The sequence below is a fragment of the Diaporthe citri genome (assembly GCF_014595645.1).
Source record: "Diaporthe citri strain NFHF-8-4 chromosome Unknown scaffold_1, whole genome shotgun sequence".
Classification (NCBI taxonomy): domain Eukaryota; kingdom Fungi; phylum Ascomycota; class Sordariomycetes; order Diaporthales; family Diaporthaceae; genus Diaporthe; species Diaporthe citri.
In genome coordinates this window covers 11,938,124-11,950,426 of record NW_025064846.1, presented here as the reverse complement: position 1 = coordinate 11,950,426, position 12,303 = coordinate 11,938,124, and the positions used below count along the sequence as shown (strand labels likewise).

The following is a 12,303-nucleotide window of genomic DNA, read 5'->3' as shown; positions in this document are numbered from 1 at the left end:
AAGCGCTGCCCGCTAGAAAATAAAACGGGTTTTTATATTAGCTTAAACTAAAAAGCATTAAAAATAACCCATATAAGGGAACTTTAATGGAAAATATAATAATTTAATAGCAATTAGCGATAAGATAAGTAAGAGTTTAGCCTCTTAGTTTTTGCTAATTTAAGGGGGTATATTAAATCTAACTAATGGTAAATATATCATAATTAAATAGTCCTATGGTAAATTTACCATAAATTTATTAAGGAATAATAATTTACTAATAATTTACCGTGAATTTATAATAAATGCCTAAGACACTAAGATTCACGGATAAAAACCAGCCCTTATCATTCATTAGCTTAAAAACAGAATAATCAAGCAATAATCACGTTAATCATTAGAATTAATTATATCTATAAGGATTTCACTATAAAACATATATAGAATCTAACAATAATAATAAAAGCGTTAATAAGGTTATCTTTAAAATATTGCTTTATAATAAAGAAAATAATATTTAAAAGAAGTTTAATAATTAAAAAAAATTCCTTATAAAGATATTAAGGAGTTAATATAAGGTGGGTATAGATGCATTTATATATATACGCGGGTGTGGGCCGGCCGGGATCAGGGGGCGGCCGGGATCGGGGCCGGGGACGTTAAAGATTCGTGTCTGCATCGCCAAGCTATTTCCATTAGGAAACAGCCGTTACATTGTGTTTAATATATGCATACTGTTAACTGATCGTGGTGGGATAGGACCCAGCATGAGAGGTGAGGTGCCAGAATAGGATCTTGAAGCCGGTTTGACTGCAGTGCTTAGCGAAACAGGACCATGGCGTTGCTGAGGATTCAAAATTCAAAAGGCCATCTAAACAATGAGTTTTTCAATTATGGGAGAACTTCTCTATCCCGAACAACCAAAGCATTGTCGCCATGGTGCCTCTGTAGACCGTATTCCCGCCCACATCTAACCTTATGAAAGAGGTTTGAGCAGGACCGTGCTTTACTTGAATAATGACGGCGTTCCTTAATGCCTTATCTTGCGCGTGTCGTGGAGTTTCGTTCATGGTGTTTGCCCTGTCTGGACTCGATCCGGGGTGATCGCCACGTACATTTAAATAACGTCCTACCGGTATCGACACCAAGCGCCTCATGTATGTTTCCCGCGAATTTCGTGTGCTTACGATGAAGGTAAGCTGAAGGTGGTATAAATACCAGTTTTTTGCCAAAGAGCTATGGAAGTCTAACCTTGACCAACAGGTCATACTATGTACAAGTCATACTGAACAGTTCTTTTGTGAATGAGCTTTGATGTCTGGCCCACCAAGAGCGCTCATTTTCCTTTCTTATCGCTGCTCATTCCATATTGTCGTGAGACCTGTACCAGAATCCTTTCGTTCCTAATCGAGCTCTGTCATTCCTGTGATCCTGCAGTACAAATGTCTTGTCGTAGCTGCTCGGCCCCAAAGTGGGTCGGTCAACTGCCATCCCTGCATGACGGGTCATAACAAATGTCTCGAGACTCAATTCAGACTTAAACCCAAGCCCAGGAGTAGGCGTTCAGGTTACCGAAGCCACCGGCAAAGACGCAAGCTAAGTGCTTGTTAGCTTGACTCTTACTATCGTTTCATCTTATCTCCTTACTCTTGAGGTAATGGCCTCCTGCGAAGCTGAAGAGGTCGCTGCTGAAGAACGGGGTCGCTCCACCAATTCCCTCATTAACATCGCCAGGCTGTCCGAGGTAACGGATCCTATCGACTTGAATTGGGTTGCGGTTCACATCATAGACAATGGTTCCGATGTGGTGGTTTCCTCCATCCTTGACGGTGGTGTCAGTGCAGCCTTCCTTGTTTCCGTCCGGGCTAGTCTTCCACTCGACAAGGTTAACGACAGGAATGCACTTGGCGTAGCTCCTGCCGTTGGTGAGGCGACGCTGAACACAGATCTCGTCGGCGGCGCAAGGGGTGTCCGTAATCTTCTCGCGGTTGCTGCGAGGGTTGGCAACGCAGAAGCTACGAATGATGTTGGACTTGAAGCAGACCGAGCGGTCATAGGTCTGTCCGGCCGGGCAGACAGTGTTAGGGAGCGTATCCCTAGCGACAAGGTCGGTCAAGTCCGCGTTCTGCGGTTCCAACTCAGCCGGAGCTACGTCGACGTAAGTGAGCGTGTTCTCGGGCGTGCCAGTTAGATCTCTGACTTCAGCGAGAGGTCCAGCTGCGCAGGCAGCGGCAAAGATAGTGGTCAAAAGAATGTACTTCATCTTGAGTTTCAAAGATCTGTTGATAAGAGAGTGAGAAAGATGTGGATGTGATGAGAGTTTCAAATATCTGTTGATAAGAGAGTGAGAAAGATGTGGATGTGATGAGATGCTCATGAAGCTGAAGCACGGAACATTGAGGGTCTTTATATATTCCTCAAGCTAACTCGGTATTACACCCGCTGCACTTGATCCCTGTAAGCTCGTAGCTGTCTAGTACGGACAGAAGATACTGTATCCGGTTCCGGATATCCGAACATAATCACCGAAAGTTTAGTTTTCGTGTTGTAGTTGATTGCCTTAACTTACTGCCAACAAAATACTCTAACTAAGTTCTTGTTATTTCTGTCTGCATAATGTTGCAAAAGCCCTACCATTTTGGTTTTCCTAAGCAATTAGCTTTCATCAATTTGATAAATCTTTCTAGTGGCCTCCTGTACGGCCTAGTTGAAATTTTGTTATAGTGGTTGAACTGGCTCTAACTGGTTTGGAGTCATATTTCAACTAGACCCAGGAATACGAGCAGGTCGAGCGAGGTAACTAACAACACCACAGGACAAAAAGCCTCAATGACAAAACCTTCAGGCTCCAGCACTTTTAAATTATTTTTTTCTTCTTTTTTTAAAAAAAATATTACACAGCTATGCGCTTAGAAGATTTAACCGCAACGGGCATAGCACCAAACCAAACACCGCGCACCCCCCTCCCTATCGCCACACATGTTAGCGAAAGGGGGTATTTACAGTCACCGCAATCAACTAGGCTTTAGGGATAACAGTAAATGCTGCTTGAAAGAGAAGCTGGACAATGTTAGGAGGAAGGCTGGGGTTGCCGGGGTGGTCGGTGCGCTACGCGTGGTCTGAGTCGTGGCCGCGCTGAGACGCGGTTGGACAGCGCTAAGACGGCGCTTTGAAAAACTCTCAACGGGATTTTCGAACCCACGAACGCACTCGACGTATGTTTTGCAATATGAAGCAATGAAGGTGCTCATTTCTAGTTCAGGGCTCCTCCACGAATGAGGAAATACTGTCACGCTCTTTAAGTTGCACAGTATCCAGACTGGGACTTTGCTTCTCGGGCAGACTATGCAGAAGACCTTTCCTGAATGAGTGCAATTCCATCAGCAAATGTGAGTCTCTGTCATAATGCATGAGAATTACAAGAGTTGCGGGAACAAATAATGCAGGGGATTGTTCCCTGAGAACAGTACTCTCGAGACTTTTTTTAGGTATCTGGTTCCTAGGAACAAGTCGATCAGGGGACTGACTCTTAGACGGAGTACTGATTCCTGGGAATGGTGTCTGGCGTAGGAGACTGGCTGGTTCTTGGGAACAGTACCCTTGAGACTGCTGGATCCTGGGAACAAGCCTGATGCAGGGGACTGGCCACAGGTTGGCGCCGCCACAGGTTGGCGCCGGTCGCCCTGCTCTCATGCTACAAAAGTGAAGGCGTGTGAGCTAACCGCCTGTAGCTGGAGTTAGGATGAGGGAACTATTTTTAGCTGCTCCGATCTTTCTATTTTTAGCAAATCGTCCATGTAAATCCCTCCCACGAGATATATCAAAGTCTCAATGGAGGCGTCTTGTAATGGGGCACACGACTTCATCTATCACAGTCGGCTAAAGCATGAGAAATTGACTGACTCGATGTCCGGCGATTGTTCAAAGGTGCTGGCTTCGACCCGTTTCTCAAGCTTTGCATGTAAGCCTTCCTTGCTTGATCCTTCTCTTTCTCGCGCTCCATTCCTGAAGTAGCTGTGCGCATAAACTCTTTTGTCTCGTGAGATTTGAGAATTTTCTTCTCAACAAGTTCTTGCCACAATCTATCGTGCTCTGGCTCCAAGCGTTCGATATCGCTGGAGAAATTTGCAACTACTCTAGACGGGCCTGCCCTACGTTGACACTTATAGTGCTCCACACTCGTGCACAACTCCCAGTACAATCGACGACTGGCTGCGTGAGAGCAACCCCCGAACCAATCTGGTCGCTAGGAACAATGCCCTGGGCCTAGTACCCGCTTCCTAGGAGTAACCCCCTGAAAATTGCTTTAGGGTGCCCGATTCCTAGGAACGACCCCAAGGTAGGTTACTGGTTCCTGGGAATAACCCCTGAGACCTACTTTGGGGCATATGCTTCCTGGGAATGACCCCGGTGCAGGGCATTAGTTCCTGGGAACAATGCCCTGAGAATTACTTTGGGGCATCTGATTCCTGGGAATAGTAGAAACCATTGCTAGAAACTGCTTTTGGCTATCTATCCCACTCAAATGTCTCTCACAGTAATGGTTGCAATGGCGACCCCATCCAACCACTTTGATAGGTGTGGCCTGGCCCAAATGACTGCTTTGCGGGTCCCACAGCCGTTGACTGTTTGAACACTTGCAGGCGGCCCCCCAGACTCTGGTATTAAGTAGTTTGGTGAAGGCACCCTGAAGCGGGGATGTTCATGCATTTTCGTTCTCGTACAACTACGTACGCGACTATTCCGCCTTCGGCCCTTCTTTACATAGGAACAAACCTCGAGCAAGAGTGTTCCTTCCCGTGGGAATGCCTGATATTTACATGTGAGTACTTGGGAGGCCGCATGCAGCCAACAGAGAATCGATTAAGTTCGGTTCGGTTCGCGAAAGACAGCTTGAGCTGGCGTCTTTACCGAATAAATCGCGGACTCCGACAAAGCAAAGGGGCGATTGTAATTGCTTCGAGAGCTGAGACTGCTCGACTGAGCAAGCAATTGTGCTCATCGGTGTGCTCTAGTTCCTCGGTACTTCGTCTGATACCTGGGGATGGTCTTAGTTGTCCCTGTGAGTGGAATGTCACACAGTGCGCGAAGAACAGCAATTGCATACTCAATTTGTCTTAGTTACGACCGATTCGTTCTCCATGATAGCTAAGAAGGCCTTGCAAAGATCACCTTTCCTGTTGATGAGGGCAGCAAACTGACAGCCTCCCAATCAGTGACGAACTTCCTGCCGGGGTCTCGACTTTTCCGAGCCCAGCCATCATGGTCACGCTTTTCATGTGAGGTCACGCTTTTCATGTGAGGTCACGCGCAACGGTGTAGCAATAATGTCTGGTTTATATCTTAGGCAGAATCAGCATTGTATTCAGTTGACTCTTCGTCAACCCACGAAATCACGCGGTTCGAACCAACGACCTTGTGAAACGAATACCAATACACTATATTCCTCAGCTTCTCTACGACGATATCAGGGCAGTCAAGGAATGTTCCGTTGTCACTATTATCATCTTCGGAAGGAAAGTCTGCAGTTCGAAGTCGAACATGGTAAAACACGGCGAAATACGCTAGCATTAATCGGTGCTGATTTGTTTGAGAATCCTTTAGAGAGTAAAACTCGTTTGTATTTCGGGAAAATCGTGAAACTTCGGGTTTAAGAATGCCTGATCCAGGGCGATACACGACGACCATGTGATTGAAGGATCTGGTATTTGAGGTGTTGGGTCTGAGCCTTGGCGAGGCTGATGTCGTTTTTGAGCTCTTGCCTCATCGAACGGACGTGAACTCGACGAAGACAATTACTCTAAAACTCTAAGCTGCCTCTTCTCAGCATCCCAGCCTTTGACTCGGGATACCCATCTCTCCGCATCAGTCAAGGCATTTAACGGAGAGTCCCTGTTCGCTAGGAGGAAAGAAAGAATGTTAGCAGGGCTAAACTCCAGTTCCGAGACCACAGCGGCAAATTAAATTGCCAGCTACCTAACTTCCTCGTTATACTTATCTCGGCTTTCCATATCAGACACCTCCTTTTCTAACTATTTAAATATATTATAAAAAAGCTTTTTAATTACTTCAAAGTTAATAAGCTAAAACTTAATTTTCTTATTAATATAATTAAGTTATATTAAAGTATTATCTACGTGCTTTATATAATTTATAGTTATAATAAAAATATACCCTTTAAATAAAGCCACTTTATTAAGAATATTAAGGAGTTTAAATAACAAGAAAGTCTTAAGTAATTATATTAAGCTATGCAATATTTCTAACCCTAAGTTAAGCTTATTAACGTTAATATTATATATTTAAATTATACTTATTATATTAATATCCTTAAGCAAAATAATATAATATTAAGAAAGTTTAATAAATAAGGCGCTAAATTAAGTATTATAAATTGTTATGAGTTGGCCTTAAGCATTTGCTGAAAGGTACCTAAAAGGAGTTATGAATTGCAATATTTAAAAAGTAAGTTAAGCCCTAAAAGGGCCTAACTTTAAATCTATCTTTTAAGTATATGCCCCGTTATATAAAAGGGTTAGGTGCAATATAAGCCCGGCATAGGCATATATTACAGCTTAAGCAATAGCCTAAGCTCATTATATAGCCCCTTTTTCACTTTTATATTATGCATAGCAAGAATTAAACCTAAGGCTTTTGCAATCTTATATTAATTATATATTTACCCTATTATATATTTATTTTAAGGCTATATTTATTTACCTTAAAAGCAATAATTATTTATTTTATTCTTATATTAGCTATATTTATATATTATATTTAGCATAATATAATATAAAATGCATATTATGTATATTATAAGCTATTATAATATAATAATATTATTGCTATATATATAATTCTTTATTAATATATTATAATTATATATAAGTTATATATATTATTAGCCTTAAATTATAATACGCTTTTATTAATATATTAATATTATTTATTATAGCTATTACCCTTATATTATATTTATTATTATTACTTAAAATAACTTCCTTATAATTATACTTCCTTTTATAATTCCTTCTTTTTAATACCATATTATTATTATAATATACTTATTATGTGCATTATTTTATTATCTTTATGCAACCTTTTTATTACCTTTATAATTATTTCTTTATTTATATTAATTACTCCTTAGCTTCATTTTACCCTTAGCTAGGAAGCCTTCCTTAATGTAATTAATACTTATATAATTTCTTAACCTTTTTGCAATTTAATCTTTTAGCTATTTTTCCTTGCATTTATTATGCTTTTTTTATAGCTACTTTTTTTTATTAAAAAGCTATTACTTTAATATATTAATACCCTTTTAATCCCTTAATAATTCCTTAATATATCCTTTTTTATTTATATTTTATTTATTAAGCATCCTTCCCTTAACTTATTAATACCCTCTTAATCCCTTAATATCCTCCTTAATACTCACTTCCCTTTCGCTATATAAAAAGAAAAATAAAAAATAGCTTTTATTATAAATTTCAATAATTAGCATAGTAACTTTAATGCAGTTATTATTAATAATAATAGCAATAATAAGCCGCCTTATTATTCCAATAATATAACCCTTAAGATTGCCTTATTTCTCTCTTAGCATAAGTTTATTATAATTATTAATTAAATATAGGAATATTATATTATAGGATTATATTAAGTGCTTAGCAATTTTAATAATAAGAATTAATAGCCCATTAAATAACTACTTTTCTCTTATAAATTATACATTATAACTTTTTATAAAATTAATAAGCTGCTTATTTATATCCCTAAAGGTTATAATATATTTTATATTAATTGCTGCTATTATAAGCATAAATGCATTTAATATATATATATATTTATTAATTTATTATTGCTATAAAATGCATAACGTTATTTAAAGAAAGTAATTATTGCTAATAATAACTATATTCTTATCCTTAAGTAAGTTAAGTTTACTACCTTTACTTATAATAATATAATTATATTTACCTTAGCTTTTAACTATATTATTATTAATTTTTATAAAGTTATAAGCATTATATTAATAAAGCTACTCTTTATTATCCTTATTATTTATTTAAGTAATTATGCTTATTTTTATAATATAGCCTTAATTAACGCTCTTATTAACTTTATTAAGGGTATATTTTTAACCTTATTATAACTTATTAATATATTTTTATTCCTTATTAATATTAATATAGTTATGCATTATATTAATAATATTAACGCTAGCAATTATTAATTAACTTACTTTGCTTAAAAAGTAATAAATACCTTTATAATTCTTAATAATAATTAAAAAGCTAAGGCTAATTATTATATTAATAATATACATGCCCTTAATATAAATACCTTCCTTATTTTTCTTTTATATTTATATTAACTTAGCCTTAAGCATACTTTAATGCATTTAAAAACCGCTATTATAAGGAGTTTAATATAATAATTAATACCTTAAATATTCTTATTAGCTAAGTTTTTAATACTAAGTAATATAATTATAATTTAAGTTATTATTATACTTATAATAAGTTTAAAAAAAAGAAGTAAAAAAATAAGGAAAAGGATTTTAAAAACTTACTTTCTTTTAGCTATAATGCCTTTTATTATAAGTATTAACTAGCTTAACCTATTATTATAGCTATAATAAGTTTAAGTAATTAAAAGCTTTATTTTTAAATAAAAAGTTTATAAATTTAACTTTTTATTATTATTAAATTATTATAGCCTTATTATTAACTCTTATAGTTTTTTAATTTTATAATTAAATATTTTTAATATACCTACTTAAATAAATAATAATAAAAGAATTTTAAAAAAGTAATATACTTAATATAGTTTTGCTTTATAAGAAACTAGCTATATAGCTTAATTTTCTTTTAACTTAATATATTACTTAATTTTTATAAAAAAGGAATTTAATTTATTTATTAAGTAAATATATAATAAGTTTTAATTAATTAAAAGCATTTATATATAAATAAAGTTATAAATTTAAATTCTATTATTATTATACTTTACTTAAGCATAATAAATACTTAAAGCTTACCTTATAACCTTATTTAAATAGCTTATAATAATATAATAAGATTTTATTTATTTTTATTTTATTTTTACCTATAACTCTTATTACTTTGCATTATATTTTTAAATAAGCTTATTAAGCTTAATGCAAACCCACCCTGCAATTACCTTAAATAAATAATTCCTTATAAATAATAGCATCCCCTTATTATACCTTAAATAAGTTAAGAGCCATTAATTTTTATAAGTTCTTAAGAAATTCTTATATTAATATATCTTAACCTTTTTATTTAATATAAACTTACCTTTTAAGGAAATTATTTTATAAATACCTTAGCATATTCTTAATTATTAAAATTTCTTTTATAAGATACTTTTTATTTTAACCCTTATTTACTTTATTTAAAATTAATATAATACTTAATTAAGTATTTATAAATATTTAAATAAATAATAAATCTTTTATAGCGTATTTAATTTAATTAATATTAAAGATAAGATAAATTTAGCTTAATATATTTAAAATAATTATTTAAGGTATAAAAATATTTATTATAATATATTTTTAATATAATTAATTAAGCTTCTTTATTAATTAAGTAGTTTAAAAGTATCTTAAGGATAGCTATATTTAGTTATTAATATAAAACCTTTTTATCATTTAATAGCATTTATTAACTATCTACTCTTATTATTATTAAGTAAAAATAATAGCAACTTAAGTAATATTTATTTTAATTTAAAAATAATTTAAAAATATAGCTACTTAGCCCTTAAAACTAGCCGTAAATGCCGTTATATTTAGGAAGTTTAAAACTACTTATATATTAAACTTATTTATTAATTAATTTAGGCTTTAGCTAATTATTATTAAATCCTTATTATTTAGCGTTATTTAATAAGCTAAGAGGTAATTAACTTAATTATTCTATAAAAAGGTAATAACATTATGTAAATATTTTTATACTTTTTAATTTATTTACTTTATGCTATTATTTATTTTAAGGTAATATGCTATAAATAAAAAGCATTTTATATTTATTTAAGTATATAAAAAAGCTTAAAACACCCTTATTTAATTAAAACCTTAATTATTAATAATAAATATAAGGAACTTATAATAATGCTATTATAAAATAATAAAGCATTATATGCAATTCTTTATAATTATAAAGTATATTATTTTTAAAAAAACTTATTTTAAAAGGTAATTTATAATAATTATTAAGTAATATAAATTGCTCTTATAAGCTAGCAAATTTATTATAAAATTAATAAATATTTAAAATTAATAATAATTTAAAAAAGAAATAAAATAAAGCAAGCCTTATTATAGCTATTAATTAAGCTAAATCTAGCAATATATATTATAATTTTAAATAAAACATTAAACTACTTATAATATATTATCTTAATAAAAGTTATATAAAAGGATTTAAAAAATCCCTTTTTATTTTAAATACTTTATTATAAGAAAGTTATAAGCTTATTATAATATTAATATAATAAGTAATTTTTAATTTAAAAATTATAGCTAACTTTAAAATTAAAGCGCATTATATATATTAAGGGTATAATTAGCAATTTAAGCCGTTATTTTAGCCTTTTTAAGGAATTACTATTAATTAAATATAATTACCTTATAGCAAATCTTATATTATAAATCTTATTAAATTTCCTTATCTTAAAATATAGCTAATATTAATTTATTAAATAATTATAACTTTATAAATATAATAATATAAGCATTAAAAATTATTATTAAAATTAATTAAAGCATTTTAATTATATAATCCTTTTTTAAAGTTATTTTATTTTATTCTTATTATAATAATATATTAAAATATTATGCTTATATCCTTAAATAATATTAAAGATTATAATAAAAAAAAGATAAAGTTTTAGCTTATTAAGTTTACTTCTTTAAAAAAAATTAAAAATTAATAAAGTACTTAAGGCCCTTATAATTTATAAATATTATAAATAAGCAAAATATACTTTAAAGCATAAATAATTATACCTTTAAAGCCTTAATTATTATTAATAACTTCTTATTATAAATAATATAATTTTATTATATTAAAGAAAGCTTTATAAAGTAATAAGTAATTAAATAAAAAGCTCTTTTTTTTTTAAATTAATAAGTATGCATTAAAAGTTATTTTTAAGTAATTTACCTTTATTATTATACTTAAATTTAAGTTTTATTTAGCTAAAATTAATATTTTTATAAATATTATCTTAAAATAATAAAAAGCCTTATTTTTTTTATTTCTTTATTAAAAAAAAGTCTTTTTAATAATAAAATAAAGAAAGGGGTTAATAATTTTAAAAAAGTTTTTAATAAAGTTATAATAAAAGTTTATAAACCTTATAAAGCTTTAAATACTATAAACTATTTATAATACCTTTTATTTTTAAATTATCTTAACCTTTTTTAAGTTTATTTAAATACTTATTTTAATTATAATAATAAAGCTTAAATACTTTACTTTCTTTATTATAAACTTATATTTATTTTAATTTAAATTTAATTTAGCATTTTATAAATAATATAAAACTTTTTATACTTTCTTTATATAATTTTTCCTTAAGCCTAAAGAAAATATTAATATATTATTTAAGTATGCCATTATATAATCTTTTAAAATATTAATTAAAATTAAGTTAATATATTGCTAAAACATAGTAAGTATATTAAATAAATTAAAAGGGTAAATTAGCTATTTAAATAACTTAAATTAAGTTTAAAATATTATTAAGTATTCCTATTTCTTTATTATTTATATTTAATAAAAGGCTATATAAATATTTAGCTTTATAAATTATTAAGCATTAAAAAAAAAGCATAATATTTCTTTAATAAGGGGAAAGAGGTAATAATCCTGCTAAGTTATTTTATTAAAAGCATAATAATTTATATAAAACTATTACCTTCCATTTACTTTATATATTAAAAGGATTAAGGCTATTATAAGCAAAAAGCTAGTTTTTACTTAACCCTTATTATAAAGTTTTATAATTTATTTTTATAACTTAAGTAGCTAATTTTAAGGTATATTATATAATAAGCCTTATAATAATATTAATATAAACCTATTCTTTATTAATAATAAATAAATATAGTAATTAAATTAACCTTAATATAATAAAAGGGTAAAAGCTTATTCTTTATTAAAAAAGCTAATAAAGTCTTATATTTCCTTTAATAAAAGCTTAGCCTTATATTATTTTATATTATTATTATCTTTTTTTAAAAAGCTATAGCTTAAAGAATTTATATAATTTTATTTAAGCTTATTTTTA

At 30.7% G+C, this 12,303-nt stretch overlaps 1 protein-coding gene across 1 annotated transcript; it reads right to left on the bottom strand.

The window, feature by feature from the left end:
- Positions 1–1,516: 1,516 nt before the first annotated feature.
- Positions 1,517–2,242, bottom strand: INS49_003108 (uncharacterized protein; the record flags this gene model as incomplete). The annotated part of the gene is made up of 2 exons (XM_043163904.1): positions 1,517–1,575; positions 1,627–2,242. The coding sequence occupies 2 exons, from the start codon at positions 2,240–2,242 to the stop codon at positions 1,517–1,519; spliced, it is 675 nt and encodes a 224-aa protein (XP_043032410.1).
- Between the last annotated feature and the right edge of the window lie 10,061 nt (positions 2,243–12,303).